Source organism: Akebia trifoliata, chromosome 3 (genome assembly GCF_017979445.1).
Source record: "Akebia trifoliata isolate Shusen 1 chromosome 3, ASM1797944v1, whole genome shotgun sequence".
Classification (NCBI taxonomy): domain Eukaryota; kingdom Viridiplantae; phylum Streptophyta; class Magnoliopsida; order Ranunculales; family Lardizabalaceae; genus Akebia; species Akebia trifoliata.
The window spans coordinates 54,215,955-54,238,888 of NC_141377.1; the positions used below are offsets into that span (position 1 = coordinate 54,215,955).

General features: G+C 35.9%; 1 protein-coding gene across 3 annotated transcripts; it reads left to right on the top strand.

The window, feature by feature from the left end:
• Positions 1–1,530: 1,530 nt before the first annotated feature.
• On the top strand, positions 1,531–22,559 carry GSH1 (glutamate-cysteine ligase). 3 transcript variants are annotated; one of them, XM_086436845.1, is made up of 17 exons: positions 1,531–1,711; positions 1,846–1,937; positions 2,829–3,148; positions 4,913–5,063; positions 5,292–5,399; positions 8,167–8,259; positions 8,705–8,788; positions 9,007–9,075; positions 9,157–9,227; positions 9,668–9,736; positions 14,362–14,455; positions 14,556–14,645; positions 14,746–14,826; positions 16,214–16,306; positions 20,111–20,294; positions 20,384–20,453; positions 22,158–22,559. In XM_086436845.1, the coding sequence occupies exons 3-16, from the start codon at positions 2,838–2,840 to the stop codon at positions 20,446–20,448; spliced, it is 1,563 nt and encodes a 520-aa protein (XP_086292971.1). In that variant the 5' UTR covers positions 1,531–1,711; positions 1,846–1,937; positions 2,829–2,837; the 3' UTR covers positions 20,449–20,453; positions 22,158–22,559. The 3 variants fall into 3 exon arrangements, with proteins under 3 accessions (XP_086292971.1, XP_086292970.1, XP_086292972.1); XM_086436844.1 differs by lacking the exon at positions 1,846–1,937 and having other exon boundaries at positions 1,532–1,711; XM_086436846.1 differs by lacking the exon at positions 1,846–1,937 and having other exon boundaries at positions 1,535–1,711; positions 20,214–20,294.
• The last annotated feature ends 375 nt before the right edge of the window (positions 22,560–22,934 follow it).

The following is a 22,934-nucleotide window of genomic DNA, read 5'->3' on the forward strand; positions in this document are numbered from 1 at the left end:
CTTCCTCTCCCCCTCCTCTCATCTTTTTCCTCCTTCTCCTCTTTTTCTTTTTTCTCATATTTTTCCATGATTTTATCCAAGTGAAATCAAACAATGGAATTTGATTTTCCAACCCTACCTATTTTCCACAACTAATTTTCCATGGATTTCAAATTCCATGGAAAGTGACTTTCCATGCAATCAAACATACCCTTATTCTCTTCCACAAAAAGATAATACGTTGCAAATAATATGGGGTTGGGATTTAATATAGTTAAAAGTAAAATATGTTAAAATTCAAGTTTGGTCTTTCATCCATCAATTATTATTTTAGTATGTCATTAACTCACTGTATAAAAAATTTTGAATTATAACTTTTTTTCCACATCTAACCTATATATAAAAGATAAAGAGCTTATATTGCTCCATTAACATTTACATAGAGTACCTTAAATATATGTGCGAATTATTTTTTAATTCCATATAATAGGGTGTTCAAAGTAAAAGTTAGTTTGACAATAGAAACCCTATTTTTTTGTTAAAGATAATATTTTTTGTTTCTATTGGATGGATCACGTAGATTAAAACTAAAAAAAGAGACATTTTAAAATACATTAATTAGTGCAACTCTCAATGGGCCAAACATTTTTCAAAATAGGGCTTTGAAACTTTGGAATGGGTTGACTTTTTGTGCCGGTTATCTCTACAAAGCCAACTTATTTTGAAACTTCTAACCCTAATTTACAAGTTAAAAAATCGTGGACTATTCAATTTTTTAAAGATGAGGTTAGAAATTTTGAAATGGACTGATTTTTGGTGAGGAGGATCTCCTCACCATAGAGAACATCTTTAGAAAAAAACATCCTCCTCACCATAGAGAACATCTTTAGAAAAAAACAGCCCACTCCAAAACTTCTAACACATAAATTGAAAGAATGTTTTGCTCGTATTAAGGCCTCCAAACATCACCACACACATATATATGGAAAATGCTAACGACTTATACTTCATGGGACATTAGCATTGTCCAATAATACCCCTCATTGTTTTGTGTATGCCATTATTTTTTCATCAAAAGACAAAACGGAAAGGAGTATTGTTAGAAAAATACACATTGGATAATGCTAACGTCTTCATGGACGTTAGCAGCTCCTTATATATATATATACACACACTTAAGATATGATATGGTGTGTTGTTCTCATAAAATAAATTGGGTGTCTAATTGGTACGTTTTAATTGGTGTTTAAAATACTTTTACTCTTAAACAAGCAGTTGATGCAGCCCAATTGTTTATTTTCTAATCAAATTATGCCACGTAGACAGCGTTCATATCTATAGAAACGGGGCGCCGTAAGGGATTTCGACTCTATGTGATATTTTGTATTCATGCAGCGCAGCCGGAGGCTGTGGCAAGAGTCTATGACGCGAGACATGACCATAGATTTCTTAGACGTGTTTACGTGTCAGCAACTAGGTTCGGGGGGTCCACTTCAAAGTAAATAATGCAACCTAAATAATATTTATCTATCTTTCGTTCATCGCCAGCATCACCGTTTGTGCTCTTTTTTTCCTGGCAAACAACGACACGTATATTCACATTCAGTGCGCCCTCCATTTATATATATAGGAGAGCATTTTTATATATAAGAGAGACATACAGAGTGAACGTGTGTGGTCTGGAGCCCTAGAATTTGTTCCTTCCTGTCTCCGTATTTTTCGGGAAAGAAAGGTTAGATCTTTCTTTCAATCTCTTTTTTTATTCGTTCGGTTAAGGGCCATGATTTCGTCAAATCTCGAGTTGAAAAAAATCTTAGGATTTCAATTATAACTCTCTGAATTTCTGCTTGTTTGATGTATTCTTAGATTGGAGTATTTTTTTTCCCCGACAAGCGGTTGTTATAATCCAAATAAAAGTTTTGATTTTTCCCCCATTTTTACGGGATTTTGATTTTCAGGTGAAGTTTGTTCTAAGATTATTGTTATCTAATCTCAGTTTGTACTTGAAATATTGTTTATGATTCCCCAAAGTGGTATTTGTTTATAATCCGAGTGAGAATCTGTTTATAATATTGTTTGACAAAGATCATCCTGGTTCGCAAGCTGGAGCAACTACTTTTTGAGTTTCTCAAGAACATCCATTTTTAGTTTAAGTTGTTTAAATAAATCAAAATTCTTGTTAGTTTACTGAATTTTGGCAGAATCCGATCTCCAACCAATGCAGGTGCCAGCTAGTTTAGTTGGTAAAGGCTTTGGGTGATGATACCATAGTCTTGTTAGTTTTATTCTCGTCGGCACTGAGTTACTGATCTCATTAAAAACATGCTTACCCAGTGATAACAACAAATTTTTTTCTGGTGCCATCTAGCTTAGTTGGTAAACTCTATGGGTAATGATACCATAGACTTGGGTTCAGGAGCTTAGACCCATATCTCAGTTGGTTTGACACATTGCAAGGCAACTGTGAGGTTGTGGGTTCAATTCCAGCTTACCTACCCATAAAGAAAAAAAGGAAAAAAAAAAACTTGGGTTCAGTTTCCACCAGCACCGCTTTACTAATTTCATTAAAAACAGGCTTACCGATCAAAATAAAAAAAAATTATATCCAACCAAGCTGTGCATGCGTTTGTTTATACATTCCATGGTTTATAATCAATTCGTGCTGTGCTGGAGCAATTAATGTTAGCAAAGGTCAATGTGATGCAATGAAATGGAATCAACTTCATTTAGAAGCTCTTTTCATTCTTCAAATCAGTATATATCTAATATATTTAACAGTTTCTTGATATAAACCATGACCCCATTTCATCTTCATTGGATTAATAGTTGTATTGTGGGTAACTTTTTAGGCCCGTTCGATGGCTCTATTTTCCCAGATTGGTCCTTCTGGTTGTGTTCGTTCGCATACATTGCAATGTGGTATGGAGCGACATGTGGCTTTTAACATGGTAAACAATATGGAAAGTTTGGTTGGTTTTCCTTCTTCGGCGTGGAATGTTGCAAAAACCCCATGGAAGCATTCAAATGGTGTAGGGTTGAAACGAGGGTGTCCGCTAATTGTTTCTGCAAGCCCTCCTACAGAGGATGCTGTAATTGCTGCCGGACCATTGACACAAGAAGATCTTGTTAGATACCTTGCTTCTGGGTGTAAACCAAAGGAGAACTTTAGGTGCGTTTTTTATTTATTACTTCTATTTTTGAAGAAATGCTTTGTGGTCTTTAAATGAACCTTGACATGTAGACATCTGCAAGCATGATGGTTTATCAATATAACATTTTTATAGGCCGAATATTGACTTTCACTGCTAGTGTGATTTCTTTGTGAATATGGTATTTATTCTGTTAGTATACAATATATAGAGCTCTACATGCTTCTGTAAAAATGAGTATTATTATACAATTGTGTCATACCTTGAATGATTTGCCACTTTAAAGTCTAGTTATTAACTATCAAAGTAGATTTAACTTCTTTAATGATACAATATGGTAACACTTTTTAAGTCATTTTTTTTTTTTAAATTTTATTTATTTATTTATTTATGTCTATCGATAGAGCTCTATTTTGACCCAAATTCGTTATAGGACTTTGAATGGTTTCTCGTTCCCCCATTTCCCCTCATTTCTTCCTTATTTTAGCAGAGAATACTAATACTGATATTATATCCTTCCTAGCAGGTCAATAGAGCTAGAAGTCAGGCTTCATGCCAAAAAGTTCTTTGATATGACACTTTTGTCTCTAGCTGATCCTTTATGATAATTCGACACTGATGCAACAAACCATATAATTGCCATGGAACTTTTAGTAGCTTAGATCATGTTTAACCCACCTTTTTTATAAGAATAAGAACAACAATAACTGTGGGTTCAAACTTTTCATTTTTGCCCTAGTACTTGGAGACAAAATGGCTAAAAGTTTGAATGGCTTCTTTTTCTGCCATTTCCCCTTATTTTCTTTTACCCATAATTCACCACTATCAAAAATAGAGAATATTAATATTGATAATATATCCTTCAAAGCAGGTCAATAAAGCTGGAAGTCGGGCCTCACACAAGTTCTTTGATATGACACTTTCTTCTCTAGCTGATCCTTTATGATAATTCAACATTGGCACAACAAACCATATAGTTGCCATGGAACTTTTTAACATGTTAGATTATGATTAGCCCGCCTTTCTTATAAAAACAACAATAATTGCGGGTTCAAAGTTTTCATTTTTTTGCTTGAGTACGTGGAGCAGAGGAGACAAATAATGGGTTGAATATTTCTTTTTGAGCTCTGCCTACAATCTTACTCTGAAGATCAAATGAGTTTATGTTTTGGGAGAATACAAGTGAATTTAGAGAATGCTATATAGCTTTGCCTTCAATGGTGTCACCTTTATAGTGGGGTGAGTTTAACCCCCCCCTCCCAAAAAAAAAAAAAATGGAGAAAAAATACTAATCTCATTGTTCTTATTTGGGAATTACCTTATCTCACCAACAACTGTTTTAATAATACGTTCAATTCTATCATACATATCCTTAATGGCTTTATTATAGCCAAGAATCCCCCTTTTCATCCAAAACCACCATTTATCATATTCTTTTCAAAGTCGATAAAAACCTTTTAAATTTCCTCTTCTAAGTAAGAAGACAATCTTATTCATTGACTTTCCTGTTATGAAAGCCAAATTGGTATTCTGATATTAATGTTTCTTGTCTTAAACTTTTTCCTATAGAATTTCCACAAGTTCATAGTTTTACACATCATTTTTATCTCACAATAATTATTGTAATTTTTTCATAAATATTTACCTTTGTGGCTCTGTCATGTTTTCTATTTGGAATTTACAAGAGCTCTGAAGAGAATTTATACTGCGAAATGCCTTCCTAATAGTTTTGGGGCTCCGTTTTCTCTTTTAAGTTTTTATCATATTTGACATTGTCTTTGCAGGATAGGTACTGAACATGAAAAGTTTGGTTTTGAGTTTGGAACTTTACGTCCTATGAAGTATGAACAAATTTCAGATTTGCTCTATGCTCTTGCCGAGAGATTTGATTGGGATAAAATAATGGAAGGAGAGCACATTATTGGACTCAAACAGGTGAAAGCAATACTTCTTAATACTATAAATTTCTTATTTTCAAATGGTTATGGGTACTTCATGTTTGGAGCAGAAAGTAGGCTTGTCTTCATCTAATGATTTGTAGGTCTGAGTGCATTTTAATTATATTTTTGTTATGAATAGGTCAATTAGCTTGAATGCTTATTCCTTTTGGGTTTTTTTTTTGGTCGTGTTTCATTTGGGATTTTTTACATTACGATTGGGCAGGGGAAGCAAAGCATATCATTAGAGCCTGGTGGTCAATTTGAGCTGAGTGGTGCACCACTGGAAACACTACATCAAACTTGTGCAGAGGTTAATTCACACCTTTATCAGGTCAGGTCCAATTGTTTTATTTTTAGTATCTACGTGTGAAAGAAAGAATGATGTATGTGCTATCTTGAAAGCTGTAATGCTGGAAAGTTTTTGGTTCACATCCTTGTGAGTGGTTTGAAAGATTTAAGGTTTAGTTTTCTTATTTTATATATTTTACAAACTTTTGTTTTGATCAATACTTCTATTTTATTGGCCTTCTTTCTTCCAACAATTGTGATCACTAAGTTTTATTAAGCGGCGTATCCATTGAACTCTGAAGTTATCCTTTAGTGGTTGCGATACTTTGTTATAATTAAGCATCGAACTAATATCTTCTGCATTTGCTTACAAAGAAATTCTTCTACACTTAGTGCTGTTGAAATTGTCATATTTGAGAGGAAGACCAAACAGAATGTGGATGAGGTGGTGAGAGCATATATACACTCTCTTGAAATTAATAGAAGACATGACTTCAAATAGAATTAGATGGAAGAACAAGATTCATTCAACCGGGCCCAAATTTTTGGGATAAGGCTTTGATGACAGTGATGACATTCTCATATTAATACCTTCTCGCCAACATCATTGAAGGTCAATATATTTATAAGTAGAAGAGGCTAAATATATAAGGATAAATTAGATGAAAAAGGGGTAAGATATGATTGGTTTTAATTACTAAAATTGATTAATCCAAAAAAAATGAGTGCTTTGTATATCTAAGTATTACAGCTAGCCTATAAAAAGAAGGAAAGCTCTAGCTCACGATGTCCCAACTTGTCTCTCGTGTAGGAAAACCTAAAAATTTACAGTCCACTTTTTAAGTGTCGTTGAAAGAAAAAGAACCCTCCTTTCAAATACAAAGATTGCACATTTCTAACTCAGCTGTCATCTTCTCTCGTATCTACAACCTCATTGATGTTGATGTCTAACTTATGAGTCAACTCACAACTCCATGAATCTTATATCCTCCACAATCATATATTTTGACAGGACAAAACATACGTTGATTTGGGTGGCACTGTGGCATTTTACTTGGTATAAATTTTTTTTTTTTTGATAAGTAGAAGTTTTATAAAATTCTAAGAATGAGAACATAGAAATCTATCTAGGATTCAACAAAGAAATAGATCTAAAGTCGTACTGATGGAACTATGTTGGTGTGCACAATTTTTTAAAATAAAATTCTTTAATTCTCTTAAAGATTTTGCCAATCTTATGTTCTCTTTGATGTCCCAAGTTGTGGCGGTGTGGAGGATCATAAGGTGTGCTCCTGTAGTCAGGATGGTAGATTCTCTATGAAGTTATTTTATTATGCTATGGGCCATGAGTCAGTGTATGAGTTTCCTCTTACCCTTGTGTGGGGAAAGAATATTCCGTTAAAGGTTTCATTTCTTCTCTTGATAGGATTCTTACCATTGATCATATTGTTAGTAGGGGCATTCCATCTATCAATTTTTGTGACATCTGTAAGGCTAGTGGGGAATCTGTCAATCATGTCCTAATTCAATGTAATTTTTTGCTTGGGATTTGGTCCCAGTTTCTATTTATCTTAAATATGTCATGGTGTTTTCCTAGTTCCCTGATTTTGTCATTTTTTTCTCTTGGCGGACCAATGCTTTTAACTCTAGATGAAGACTTGATATTTGACTTATTTTGATGTTTATTGGGGCATTTTGATGGAAATGAACGTAGGCTTTTTGAAGGGAAGGAGTGATCAATTCCAGATGTCATCATTTCTGTTATGGGTTTGTTGTTTTGGTGGTCTAAGTTGCATGAGGAGTTTAGAGGTATTTTTTTTAGGATTTTCTATTCAGGTGGGATTCGGAGGTGATATCGACAATCTGGTAAAAATATTATCATTGAGAATTACCAAAATGATACTTGAGCAATGTAGGTCCAGACTTTAGAGTGATAGGGCATGAAATGGGTTGAGCCATGTGGATCCTTATCTTGGCCCGAGATCAATACAAAGCCAGGTTTGAGGCAGATCTAAACCTAAGATTCAACTCCAGCTCATGTTACAAGCACGCAACCTATTCTGATTTGGATCTGTTTTGGGAGTCAAATGTGTTGTAAACTATTTGAGGGGGGAGTATGATAACTAAGTTATTGGGAAGGGATTTGAAGATATGAGAACTGTTTGAAAGAAAGGAAAGGTGATTGACGAGGAACAAAAATCAGATAAATTAGTTTGGGAAGGGAATATAATTCTTTTCTAACTGTGATAAGTGGTTGGATCTTTTTAAGAAGGTTTCTGCACCTGGATTTTTTCTTAATCAAGTGCTATAAATATTTAAGATGCCACTAAATCACAGAGCTAACCCTTACTTGAGTTAGTAATAAAGTATGACAAAATTATAATATCTTAATGAGCTTACACTGCATAAATAAAATAAACAGAAGATGCTAGTACACTTTAGATGCTGTACTTTAATGACCTGATTCGTTATCCACTAAATAATGGGAAGGTTTTATAGTCCTCGTTAACTTTTTTTGTTTTTGTTTTTTGCTTCACTTCTTATTTACTCAGTTGAGTTTAAATGTTCTCCATTTTTGTTGTTGTTGAGAAAAACTCTGTCACTTGCAATGTTCTTTATTTAAAAAAGATTGTTTGTGTTCTTTATTTTTTTCCTTACTTGGCCAGTTGGGAATGCAATTTTAATGTTCTTTTTTGAGGACGACGGCCCCTTACTTTTGTGAGAAAAAGGTTTTAGTTTTTGGGATTTCATGAGATCTATCATTTCTATTAAACTTGTATCAATTTCTTCCACTTGCTACCGTATCGCAGGTCAAAGCTGTTACAGAAGAAATGGGAATTGGATTTTTAGGAATTGGTTTCCAACCCAAGTGGGGACTCAAAGACATACCTATAATGCCCAAGGTATTATTGATTTTGTTTTCGGACTATATTGAATGATGTTCGCAAATATGGTTATGGATGCCTACTTATGTTCTCATATATGTATATGTGATATATATTCTTGCATTTATAGGCAGTAACATCTACATTCAAACATGTTCAAATACATGCATCTTGAGTTAGTCCACATTTGATTTATTTAAGAGAGGTTAGGATATTCCTCTTTCTTCTGGCTTGAGCCAATATTGCTGTCATTAGGCCTTCTTTAACTAACTAAAATTTCTTACGATCTATATTCTTTGATATTTCAAGTTTCTCAGAAAATCTGACATTTGTCACATTCCGCAATCCAGTTTCAGTTTTCACTCTGAATATCGTACCTATTCTCATTGAGCTTTAGAAGAGACTCTTATGCATTTCTCATTTCTGCAATGATTGCTTTACTGAGAGTTCATTTGTGGCTCAGGGAAGGTATGAAATCATGAGGAATTACATGCCAAAAGTTGGCTCTCTAGGGCTTGATATGATGTTCAGGACATGTACTGTTCAGGTGAGAAATTTGCATTTATGGCGTTCATGTCTTTCCTAATTGATTTTTGAAGGCTTTTTTAAATGTTTTAAAGAATTTTATTGTTCTATTTCATGACTTCACAGGAAAACCATGCTTTCTAGTTGAAGTTTCTTTGTTGGTGTAGAGGCCAGTAAATAAATAATAGGGCATCAAACAAATTGGAAAAACTAATGGGCATCAATTTCTATTTTTAATAGGTTAATTTGGACTTCAGCTCTGAAGTAGACATGATCAGAAAATTTCGTGCTGGTCTTGCTTTGCAACCTGTGAGAAATGTGATCCATCTGCTTTATTATTTAGAAATTACTCTATTCCATGTCATCTGACAAGTGTAGCATCGGAAACAGATTGCAACAGCTCTATTTGCAAATTCACCTTTCACTGAAGGCAAGCCAAATGGTTATCTCAGCATGAGAAGGTTTCTATCCGCTACTTGTCGGCATATATATGTATATGCATACATATAGGGTGGTGTTCGGAGGCCCTAAAGAGAGCCAAACATTTTTTCAATGTATGGGTTAGAAGTTTTGGAATGGGCTGATTTTTGGTGAGGATGATCTCCTCATCACTTCTAACCGCATCAAAACTTGTTTACAAAAATCGGACGGTCCACGATTTGTCAACTTGTAAACTAGGCTTAGAAGTTTCAAATGAGCTGATTTTTGGTGAGGATGATCTCTTCACTATAGAGATCATCCTCACCAAAAATCAGCTCATTCCAAAACTTCTAACGGCTATTTTGAAAAATGTTTGGCCCTCTTTAGGGCTTTCAAATGCTTCCCATATATATTATATTGTATCAGATTGTAATAATTATATGCTCAAGGTGGTTGTATCTAACATTTTCATTTTCCACAGCCATATTTGGACTGATACAGACAACAACCGTGCAGGAATGCTTCCGTTTGTTTTTGATGACTCCTTTGGGTAAGCTATGTTTTTGTATTTCTCTTTTCTAAATTCTTGATGGTCTACTATTATGTGCTTAACAATGGTTTTGCCAAACTTGCATGATTCGTTCTGTGTCAAAAAATGTAAAAAATTCTGCAGAGCCACTTGATAATTTATTTTCCTGTTTATTTGGAATAAGTTAAAAAAAAAAGTAATTTCTTTAGTTTATAGCACTCATAATGTTAGTAACCATTTTATCCTTCAACAATGGGCTCACATAGCTATTTGGAAGCTGGTGCCTTTTGTGGTTGTGTAGAATCAAGTTCTGTCATGGTACTAGATTTTAGGTGCACTGTTTGCTAGAGTAAAGGTGTGAATGATGATTAAAGATGATAATAGGCAAGGTATTTCTCTTGAAAAGTTCCTTTAAGCTTCTCTATCAAAGTTGATGAGTGCATAGATTCTAGGATGAAATTGGGGATCCCTAGCATTGCATTTTGTGCCTTTTGTGCGTTATAGGGATCTAAGTAGGAATGGAGAATTGACTTTCCCTCATGTCGTGGTTTTGGGTCCTAGGGTGCCATCCAAGGTTGCTTTTTCGTTTGGTTGACAGTTTGGGAGAGAATTCAAACACAAAATCTTCTTATGAAAAGGGGTTTAAGTGGTCTAAACGGATGTTGCATGTGTTTGTTAAGTGAGGAGTCTGCTAATCACTTGTTCGTTGTGAGGTTGCAAAGACGGTGTGGGACCATGTCTTTTCTTCGTTTGGGGGTGAGTTGTTGGGTTCCGAGATATATTAGAGGAGTCCTTGGGGAGTGGCTTCAACTGGGGATGAGTTTTTGTCATGCAAAGAAGCTTATTTGAAGTTTAATGTCGTTCATGGTGCTTTGGGGAATTTGGTCAGAAAGAAATGCTAGAACTTTTCAAGGGAAGGCAAAGTCGTTGCAAGAATTGGTTAGATTAATCCTTAGGCTATTATTCTTTTGGTGCAAAATTTTTAAAGAGTTTAGAGGTTTTTTTTTAAAGGATTTTTTCTCTCGGTGGGAGGTTATTTGTAGCATTGAAATGCCTTAATGGTGGTCGGTCTTGTTTTGTTTTAGTTTTGCTTTTGTGTTGATTTGGTTTTTCTGTTTTTTTGGGAGGGTCATCTCAACCTTTCCATTTGTACCTTTGTTCCTTTCTTCATCTTCTCAATAAAAAAAAAGAAGAAGGTGTGAATGATGATTAAATAGTAGGCTTAGTATTTCTTTGGAAAGTTAAGTAGTTTTGTATTAAAGCTGATGAGTGCATCCATTCTAGGATGAAATCAGGGATGGATAAAGATATGATCTGTTTAGTTGTTAAGATATTGAACTTTGGCTCAAAGTGGAGAAGATGGATAAATAAATGCATTTCTTCTACTTTCTTCTCGATCTTAGTGAATGCTTCAACAACTGGCAGTTTTAAGAGTTTAAGGGGTTTGAAGCAAGGGGATCCTTTGTCTCATTTTATGTTTATTTTGGACTTTTGGTTGTGGAGGCACTGGGGACAATGTTTTTTAAAAAAAAAAGAGTATTTTGAAAGGTTTTGATGTTAGGGGTGGGAACTAGGGCTTAAAATGGTACGGATTTTATCCAAAATCCAAGTGATTTGAATCCGAATTTAGCGGGTTTGGTTTCATCAAGTATGTCCGATTAAAATATGGTTCGGATATGGGTTGATGTCCATTGACCCGAGTTGAATCCGAGTCAAATATAGTTCCATCCCTATATCTGCCAAGATCCGAATGATATATTACTTTGCAAGATGTATTCTTATATTTTTTAAATCATCTTTCATCAGTCAACAACGGTTGGGTGTAATGATCAAGGCCTCTCTTTAAAATGGAGAGGTCTTGAGTTCAGTCACCATTTAGTTACATTGCAAAGTAATTTTAAACCGAATCAATAAATTCGTTCGGATTGAATTTGGATATGGTTTTAATAAAAGTAAAATGGATTTGGATTCGGATTCGAATATGAATTCGGATATGGATATGGACACAATAATATCCGTCCCGTATCCGACCCGTTTTAAGCCATAGTGCGAACATGATTGTTTCACATTTGCAATTTACTGGTGAACATTCCATTTTGTTTGGGCATCAATAGATCAACTGTTTTGAGGATTGAACATTAATCTGGATAAGAGCAGCGTCATTGGGGTGGGGTTATAAATAACATTGAGAGTTTGCAAATATCTTGGTTTATGGCTCATCGTTACCAAATTCTACGGCATTGGAAAAGTCACGATTAAATCACGACATTTTCCTTCAATGATATACTCTCAACTTTTCAATAAATCACTTTTTCATTTTATGAACTTCATGATTAAACTGGTATTTTGTGATTAAATCGGAAAAAATAAAAGATGATCTTAATGTAGTGGTAAGAGAGATGACCCTGGTAAAGATCATAGTGACCATTTTACTGATGAGCATCAAATAATGATGATGCAAATGAGAATGCCAAGGAATTTAATGATCATGACTGATTAATGATCCTAACTTGGATTCGTGATTGTAATCTTTTAATATTTTTAACAATGCAAACCTTGAATGTGTCGCAAACTAGTATTTAGTTTTTGTGGATGAATGGATGATATTAATATGGATTTTGGTGATCTGTTATTGAGTTTAATATGGGAGTAGATGATATAATATGATAGCACCACTTAGTAGGAACAATTACACAGCCCTAACCCTAGTTTGAATTTTCCACCTTTTTTTTCTTCTTCCTGATTTTACCAAATTTTCACCTTGCTGACTTATTCCTGAGACCCTGATTTGGTGACTATGATGGCATGGCTTCTTTTTAGTCGAAATGTCTTGGTTTTTCTTCTGGGGCTGGCGCAACAGTCTTTAACTTTTTGTGGGACCTTCTCATTGAGAAATTTTGTAGGAGACTAGCCTATTGGAAACCTCACTATCTGTTTTTTGTTTATTTTTTAACAGGGGTGGGGGTAAGTAATCTCTCCATTCTTGATGATTATAATGTGTCACATTTTTCTATGTTGATTACCATCGGTAAGGGGTTGGAAAGATTGATGATGAACATTTTGTTGAATGCTCATATTGTTTGATTGGGAAATCATTTGGACCCTGAGATTGCGGGAGGATTTGGGATTAGGTAAGTGTCCTAGATCCACGAATATTGCACTTCCTGGAAAATGGCTTTGGGGGTGTGGTGTTGAAAATTTGAGTCTTTAGAGCAAGATCATCATATCCAAGTAAGAAGTTAGTATGCTTGGTTGGGAGAGTGGTCTCCCCATAATTTCTTATGGTCACAATGTGTGGAGAAATGTTCTGAAGGTAAGAACCTCTTGAATGAATATTCTTTACGTTGGGTCTGGATCTGAAGTGGTAAGATGCTTTAATTCCACCTTGTGTTCTTGTCGAGTTTTTGGATCAAAAGTCCCAACCAGAATGGCCTTTTATGCTTGTATTTCCTCCTGTACACTTAGTTTATCGGAATTGGCTTATTGTTGATTTTTGCCTGAAGTGTTAAGATCATCTAGGGCTTCATTATAGCTTGGATGGGGGAATTTGGAATCCCTTGTTTCCTCAATTTGGTATATGTTCCTAAAAATGCTGAGATTAGTTTTTGAGAGTTAACGGCTGGTGTTCCAGAAACTTCTCTTAGAGATGCCTCTTATGATGCTTCGTTCCCATAACAATTTTATTGGGAATTTTGAAGGAAAGAAATTAGGATAGTGTTCGATGGGGAAGAAGCAGATGCCCAAGATGATTCCTCTGTCGATCAAAGAGCCTTTAAGGATTTCTTGTTTGAGATGGGATCTTGTGTTTGGTCTTTGTTTAGTGTCTATTTTCTACGATATTTTTTTTCTTGACTTGCTTCTTTTCCAAAATAAATTTATACTTCTGAAAAAATTAGATGCTGATTTTTATAGAGTTTTTAGTTTGTTGTTCTTTGATATTTTTCTCTAGATTGAGTTAATTGTTATTCTTCTTGTTGTGAAGTCATTTCCATTTTTTTCTTTTTCTTTTCTCTGTTGAAGGTCATTTCGACCTATTTTTCTTTATTGGATTCTCCTTTTCTCTTTATGAGGTCTCTGTTAATTATGGAAAAAAGAGAGGTCTCCGCTAATTTTTATAATGTGCCTGTTGGCACAGCTGTACCTTTGATTCGGGTGTGCTATATGTATATCTGGACTTTTTGGTGTTGGTATGTGTCTTCTGTTCGTGCTCAGGCATTATAACATGTATAATTGGAAGACTATGTTTAGTGTATGACATATGAGGTTCTCATTAATCTCATTTATGCTCATATAATTTTTTTAATAATAATTATGCTTGGTTTTAGGTATCTCTCTCTCTTTCACCTTCTTCTTTCCCCCCTTTTTATGTTTAATTCTTCTCACTTCATCTAATTAGTCTAGGCCAATTTTGTACCAGACAGAGAGTGATTTGATTTTTCCCATGTACTGCTTTCTGACTGTTTTCCATTTTAAGTCAAATTGAACCACTTGTCTGTTATTTTCTTCAGCCTGCTTAAATTGTTTACTTCAACATGCGATTTTCTCAATTACTGTGCTTAGTATTTTTACGATACAAATGCTGGAATCTACTTTTTATCCATCTGTAGTTAATTTTTTCAGATTCATTCTTGTTTTTCCTGTTGCAGGTTTGAGCAATATGTGGACTACGCCCTTGATGTTCCTATGTATTTTGTCTATCGAAATAAGAAGTATATCGACTGTTCTGGACTGTCTTTCCGAGTATCCATCTATCCTTTATATCTCTTGCCAATGATTTACTTGAGGTACTTGTCAAAACCAAAATGTTCACTTGAGACATAATGCTTGTCTGTATTTTCAGGATTTTATGGCAGGAAAACTTCCTCCCATTCCAGGGGAATTGCCAACACTAAATGATTGGGAGAACCACCTGACTACAATTTTTCCTGAGGTTTGTATACACGTATATGATGACATTCTGCTAAATATTGATCTATTTATTTTCCAGTAGCAGTGCCTCAAGTAAGCTATATGGTGATCTTTCCATACAGGTAAGACTGAAGAGATACTTGGAGATGAGGGGTGCTGATGGGGGGCCTTGGAGAAGATTATGCGCATTGCCAGCATTTTGGGTATTTGGCTTTCTTGATCTCTTTATTAATAGTGTACACCTTGGTTGCATGTCTGGATGACGATCCTCTTAAATATAACATTATTAGACTTGTTCAGATATATGGATGGATGTATAAATCCTATATGTGAATAAGCTATTTTGCTAAGGATCATGGTTTAAAATTTCGTCCCGTTCCGTATGAAACATTTCGGAATTTTAGTTGGCCTAGACAAAACAACATCCAAACTGAAACAATAAGGTTTCGATAATTCTTTTTCTGATTTTTCCTAATCTACAAGGGAGATCTGGGGAGAAAAACACACATACAGAGAGAGAAGGAACCTTGTTGATGTCGTTGTATGTCTTGGTCTTTGAAAAAAATGATAGAAACGAGATTTTAAACCATGATGAGGATGCCCTTGGACACTTTTGACGTGAGACAGGCATGCAATACAAATGTTTACTTGTGATTTATTATTTTAACATAATCAAAATTGATAAACATATCTTATCATAATTGTTTGTGGTCTGCTGCTCAAATTTTGTAACACCATTCCATGCTATGAAAGACCATATTTTCTGTTAAGGCATGCTTCTTCACTTCTTTCCCCGGTAAATTGATTCCATGTTCTTTTCAGCCTTACCCTTGTCTGCTTAGAACTTTTTCCCCAATACCCCAGTTGATACTTGATGGTATTTCTGGTACTTGGCCAACCATCCTAGTCTGACTTGATTTGTTTGATCATTTATTTGAGCTTTTCCTTGGTTTACTTGGATGAACATATTGTCTTTCTTTTGTTTTGCCACTTCCACCATTTGGGCATCTTCGTCTTGGAAAATTTGCTCACTGCAAGGTGTTACATTTACATATTTCCTGAAATTTTGTGAAATATTTTATTTCCCCATGTTCCAAGATTGACATGCACTTTATTGGGCATGGCCTGTTTTCTTGTATTCTTATAGAATCTTCCCTTTAGTATGATCAGTATATCACGTTCTACTTGGCAACACAGCCAACTCTATTCTGTGGGAAACACCTTCCTCAATTCCCCTCTCCCAATTGATTTTTTTGAAGAGTAATAAGCCTCTCCCAATTGATAATAGAACTAAAATGAATTATTCACTTTGGCTGCTGTTGATACACCTGCACTAATAAAAGTTCATTTATTCCATCTTGGGCTGACTTGTTTTAGAACCCTTCAGTTCCAAGGTCAACTGTCTTTGCTGTGTATAATTCTATCATCAAAATTTCTTATGTCCTTACAATTATGTGAACAATATTCTGCTTTATTTTCCAAAGTAATCATTTAGCTTTAAATACATATGAACATTAGTAGATGGTAAGTGCTTGGTAGTCAAGCAATATCAGTGGAGTTTGATTCTTTTTTTTTCTTTTTTTTGCACAGGTGGGTTTGTTATACGATGAGGTTTCACTACAAAATGTACTAGATATGATTGCCGATTGGACCACAGAAGAAAGACAGATGCTGAGGAATAAGGTATATGAACATTCCTAAGAAATAATGTGAAGTTCAAAATTTAGACAAATAAAACATGGATTCATTTCTTAAGGATATATGTTTTAGTAGGTTCTTTTTGGCCTATAATAGCTAATTATTCCTTACCAAAGGCTTGGTGGGACAAAAAGGGAAAAATTGTCCTTCATAAGATATGCATCATGGACCTAGCTCTTACCAAGCATTTTGTCCAACAGTTGAGCTTACCCAGATGTGACCTAGGTCAGTCTTCCCCAATGAATTCTCTGAGTTCTTGCAAGTTGTGACTCCTTCGGCAGTTGCACACAATCAAGAGAATACTTGTAGAAGTGATGGGAAGAAAACTTTGTATAGCTCACAACCATAATTCTCTGAGTTTATGATAAATTTACCACGAAAGAGGATCTTTTAAACTTCTCCACGTAAATAGGCATACTTTAGAGCTTTCCTAGACTCTCTAAATTGTTCTAGCTTTTCTAGACCTTGTGAAGCGGAGAAACCTCGTCTTGAACACTTTGTGCACGACAACTCATTTCCAACTAATTGTGTCGATGCATTTGTTGGGTCATTGTTCTTCCTCTTTCAAATTGCTTCCTTGGGTCATTTGTCCCTTGCCAACTTTTTTGGCCTTCACACTTACCCCTCGTATTTGATCATAGGTATTTGGAGATAAATTATAGGGATTTCTTTCGCCTCAAGTAAAACTCTATACCCAAGACTACCTTATAGTAATTTGAGTGTATTGTTGTAAAGTTGGTTGTGTCAGTCCATCTATCAACATGAAACCTTCATGTCCTTCGCTTCTTGCAAGTAGATGTTGCCTCCGAGTTTGACGAACTGTCTGTTGCTTGAGTTCTTCACCAATTGAGACCTGATCTCTTTGCTTCCTTCTTGGACTTGAAATTGTGGGTTGTACATATTTCACCAATGCTTGCTTATCTTCCCATGTCGACCAAGTCCAAGGACATCAGCCCCTTTCTCATGGCTTCGCCCCTATTATAGCCTTTGAATTTTGCTGACCAACCTAAGAGCGTCAAACTTTAGGTCCTCAACTCCTTCCTTCATGGGTTCCTCTGCTCTTGGAACGTTCATAGCTTTCCTCCATGGGCGTTTTATGGCCTGGATCTCCACCAAACTTGAAGCATATAGATAGCTTCGTAGGTTACTTTTCCTTACTTTGGTTACCTTATTGTCTGCCCTCATTGGCCCCATGCTCTCCCCTCCCCACCATTTGCTTCATAATTTGTTAAACTGTACCCATTTCCTTGGTAAATCCAACCCTTGTTGCCATGATCAAGTAGGTGTTCCACCACTGCAATAGCCAAAGAAAAGTCTTTAGCCCCTAGTAATGTAGTTCTTATTCCACCCCAAATTTAATGTTATCCATAAATAAATCTCGACTTTCTTACTCATGTTTGCGATGTTGAGGAACCTAGTGTCCAATTCCTTGACATTTTGGTGTGGAGGTCCTTCATCCATTCATGATCGTTTTGGATCCGGGTTATTCCAGGGTAACTCCTCCCAGTGTTGTCAAATGTGGTCGCATATGCGAATATGCGATCACATATGCTATTTCAAAACAAAAATCGCATATCCAGAAATATGCTATCTGAAAAATATGCGATGACATATTGTCCAATGGTCATAATTTTTTTTGTAGCATATGCGATGTGCAAAATTGCATATGCGAACAACACGTGTTGGTCGCACATGGTTGCATATGCTATTTAACAACATTGACTCCTCTAAATCCAAGCGTGCGTTGTGGGGTTTGGTACCTTTTGTCATCTGTTGGAATCTATGGAAGGAAATGAATGGACATGTTTTTGAAGGAAAAGAGTTTCCTGTGCATGATTTTATTGATTGTCCATGGCTTTGATATACCTTTGGTGTAAACTTTTCAAGGATTTTAAGGGTATTTTCTTGTAAGATGAGATAGGGTGTGTAATCTTTAGTAGAGGTAGTATTGTGTTGGGTAGTAGTCCTTGTATTTTTTCCTCTTGTTCTTCTTTGTACCCCTCGAGTTAGTCATCTTAACCTCCCTTTTTTCAATAAAATATCTTTACTCCGAAAAAAAAATTCCTTGACATTTTTCCGTATCAATCCAATTTGCTAATGATACATGATCCTTTTTCCCACATAATCCACATTCTCTAGCAAAAATTTCTCCCTAAGCCTCCTTGAGGTCCTCTCATGTCTGCATAGTGCAAAGACCTTGCTCTTTGTTAGTGCAGTGTCGATGCCACCCTAGCATTGCGTCGTCCCTTAGGTGCGTAACCGTTGCATCCATGCAATACTCATCATCTTCAAGTTTGATCACCTTGAAGTGGTTCTCCATTTTTTGTGCGGCATTCTCCAACCCTTCTCGTCTCCGGCATAACCATATGGCCTTGGTTCAAGAACGTTTTCTTTGGCAACCTCCCTCGTAACCATAGTGCCATTGGCCACAACCTTTCCAAGACCACCACATTAGTTTTAACATCCTAAAATTGGGCCATCAATCTCTAAGCATACCTCTGGTTTCAACCAAGGTTTAAAATATTGTATCGATTGAATGTTTTGGTTAATGAAAAAAACGATACGGTGTCGGCCAATACATTTGATGCAAACCGAAATATTCTGGTGCATACCTGATACATTCCCGAAACATTCAATGTTCCAATGTTTCGTATAGGTCTTGTCCGATTCTGATACATTCCGATATTTTAAACTTTGGTCCTAACCCATGGGAACATTGATAAGTTATCGCATCTCAATCCTAAGCAATCCATTTTGTACCTTGTTTGTTGGTCCACTTCAACATACCCTTGTTATTCCTAAATCAAAATTTCCAACTTCTCTCCATTAGTAAGGCAAGCTCCATCTTACCTGGTGCTTCTCCATCGTCTTGATCCTAGCTTCCAAGGTGGCATGCCTTTCTAGTTCCACTGATTCTGACCTCTCCCACCTTCCCTTGGGGTCGTCATCACCGTTGGTTGGATCCACGATGGTTTGCGAGTTGTTGACCTGGGACGACATTGTTCAGTCACAAGACCTGAATTTGATAACACCTCATAAGTGCAGCCCCAATACTTACGTTCTATAAAGTTTAGCCATTGACTTCTATCGAGTTGGCTTTGATACCAGCTATCACTAACCTAGCTCCTTCCCAGCTTAGTGTCCATTCAAAACTTGAGCGAACCCATAATGTATCCCAAGTCAGCCTCCCAATGACATCAAGGAGTTCCCTATTCCCTATGGATCTTTCCCCCTTTTATAGATTCGGGGAGATGATATGGGCCTACTTAAGAGTTTTCGTATTGTATACAGTACATGACTATTCACAATAACAATGGTACAATAGTAGCCCAAGAGTTGTCATATAGACATGGGACCCTGTAGCTTTCCCAGCCTTGCTAAATTTCTCCAGCTTTCTTTGGGCCTTGTGAAGGGGAGAAATTTCATCTTGAATATTCTGTTTGTGACTTAAAGAACTTAAATTACCACCACCAGCGTATGCGCAAGGTTTAAGGTGTGAAACATGTGCCATACTTAGAGCCTCAGTGAATAAGGAGCAATCGTAATGGGCTTTCATGCTTTTCTACCAAAGCCTCATGGCGTTTGGTGAAGCTTCGCTCTTATGTGAGCTTGAAGGCATATGCCCCAAAATTCCTTTTAAACACTGGTTTGAATGTGAAAATATTAGGTCCATTTGGCTGAGTTTTGAATTGATCACACGGGAAAGCTATTTTCAGGTCATGTTAGTATTGCTTCTATTATATTTTTAGTTGCACATTGTCGTCAGATCATCACTCGGTCTTGTTACAGGATGACTTACATCCTTCTTGGGTGCATGAAATTGAGATCCATATAATTCAACATCTATCCGAAATAGAGATTTCTAATTGCAATGACTGCAAAGTGATAATAGGTACCAAAGGATGGTCTAAATACACCATTTCGGGATTCACTGCTGAGGCATGTTGCAGAAGACGTTCTAAAGTTGGCAAAGGTAATTTAGACAAGCAATGATTGTGCAGATCCATTCTCTAGATTCAATACTAATTTCATATAACATACATCAACGTTTTTTTAATGCAGGATGGCTTGGAAAGAAGAGGCTACAAGGAAACAGGATTCTTGAATGCATTGACCGAAGTGGTTAGGACAGGTAATGCATTTAAAGTTGAACAAATTATTTTCGATATGTAGCGTGCGCACTTATGTAAGGATAAGAAATCCTTAGGTCTCCCCATTTTTCAATAGTAACAAAAGTAATAAATTTCTTCATGTTAACTTACCTTGCGAACATTAGGCTTGCATTTCTGGTCCGTAGTCAGGATACAGGCAGAGGATTGTGAGTCAAAGCATTAACATGGGTCCGATCTTGCTATGACTCATTCTAGGGCATTCTCTGGAAACAGCATGTTGTGTCCTCTTGAAACAAAGCATCACAATGGTGCTCATATTGTAAACAAGGGTTCCTACTCTAGGCTGGACAAATTTTGGTAAAGTAGCTAGTCCACTAAAATAGGATCCTATGGCCAATTGAACCTTAAGGACTTCGAAAGATAAGGAGTGGGAGTTGGTTGATGCATTGATAAAATGAGAATTAAGATAGCTAGTCTACAAGTGAGATATGGTGGGTAAAATGTTCGACAACTAGGTGAGGGAAATATGAGCTATTATATAAAAGGAGATGATGATCCTAAAATTTGGGTTGGTATAGTGGTAGAGAGATTTTGGGAAATGGTGTTGTATGAATCATGGAGTAAATGTTGGACTTATGCCAATCGAACTATTCTTAGGATAAGAAATACTCCATCAGCTCTTATTTCTAGTAGGATTAGACGAGAGTTTTAGCGGACAATTTTAGGAAAAGATGGATGAATTGCTACACACAATTCTTGATGGGAAAATAATATTTATAAGAAAGGACTTACATGGGCATGTAAGAAAGATAGCAGGGATACGACGCGTGGAGAGGGTTTGGAGAAAGAAATGATATGGGATTATGATCTCTAGGATTACAATTCCTAGAGAAGACTCTTTATCTTCACTTGAAAGTATTTTGCCTTCATTCAGGAAGGTTGGATATCTAATTACTTACAATTCTGGAGTTATGTTACAGCTCTTTACTTTCAAAGTTACCTAGATATTTTTATTACAACACACATAGTAGCATATAAATTTCTCCAGTTCGTCCATATTATATAGACATAGCTCTGTAATTCTTCTCTGTTGATGTTGATTGTGGAGTTTATCACACTTCCCAAATTATTGAAGACTGTCTGGTGGATCACCTTTTATGCACGTGTGGAATTTTGTTTCTTTAAAGTTTTTTTGCATGAATGACTTTGAACTTTAGAATAACGAAGTTACCCATTGTATCCTCTATAGATTATTTGCGCTGAATCTACTGAGTTTTGTTACTGGGCAGTGGTATATATTTCATATTATCATGTAGAAGGGGCGCATTAGTCATTCAAGTAAATATTGATGTAGCTGTCAATATTTCTTGCTGTGAAGGTACCTAGTTTCTTTTTGCAACATATAAATAAAGGGTCAGGTTGAAGTGCCAACTTAGTTAAGTTCGTAGGATGTGTGGAGTGTTGTTCCCATGTCATAGGCTCAGACTCCCTTGAACCCAACTTCACCTCGCTAACGACTAACACTTTACCCAAAAATAAATATAAGGGATTAGGGCTCTTCCAAACTCTAATTTAGATTTACCATCGCATTTCTTCATTATTTTCCTCCTCAATAACAAACCTCAAGTAATTTCCCCCCGTTTGGGTTGTATATGGTATGTAAATTGGTTTCCTTTTAGACAAAATTAGATGCATTATTGGTGCCCTGTTTTTTTTAATGGCAGGTGTGACACCAGCGGAAAAGCTTCTAGAATTGTACCATGGGAAGTGGGGAAAATCTGTAGATCCTGTTTTTGAGGAGTTGCTCTACTAAGGTGATAATCAAGATTCTTCTGCACGCTTCATTTGTTTGCACTCTCGTGTAAACCTCCCTTCGATTTTTGGGAGTAATTATAATTTAATTCTCTCAAGTAGGTATGTTTATGGTTGTAATAATGATATTATTCCATAGGAATAAAGCATGATCTGTATCTCTGTAAGCATGGTGTGTGTATGTGACATGAAGCTCTACATAGGAATCCATCAAGACCTTTTCACACTGAGAATAATCTGTGCCAAACATGATTGCTATATTTTCTTGATCTGTTGTATGATAAATATCAAACGAAGTTACAAATTTTGGTTCATCAACGTATCCTTTCTTGATCTCTTGCTCTGATATTGGATGCAACCTCAACGAATTGTTGAATTTCATCTTACGGATCTATTCATGTCAATAATGCGACATGTAAGGGTCGAGTGAAGACTTGGAAGTTGACTCTATCAAAGGTAGAAATGAGTTATGTACATGACTTGGAGACTTAGGACTTTATGCTACACGACAAGAGGTACCAAAAGCAGATGCTCTTTCTTGTCTTTGCCTTAATTGTTACAGCAAAAGCAAAGCAAGGATTTTGACAATGCCAGATATTCTTTCATGTTTTTGCCTTATTGTTAGGCCAAAACCTTAGGTAGTTTCAATGTGGTCCTTGCACGTTATTGAACCATCCACAAAGGCATTT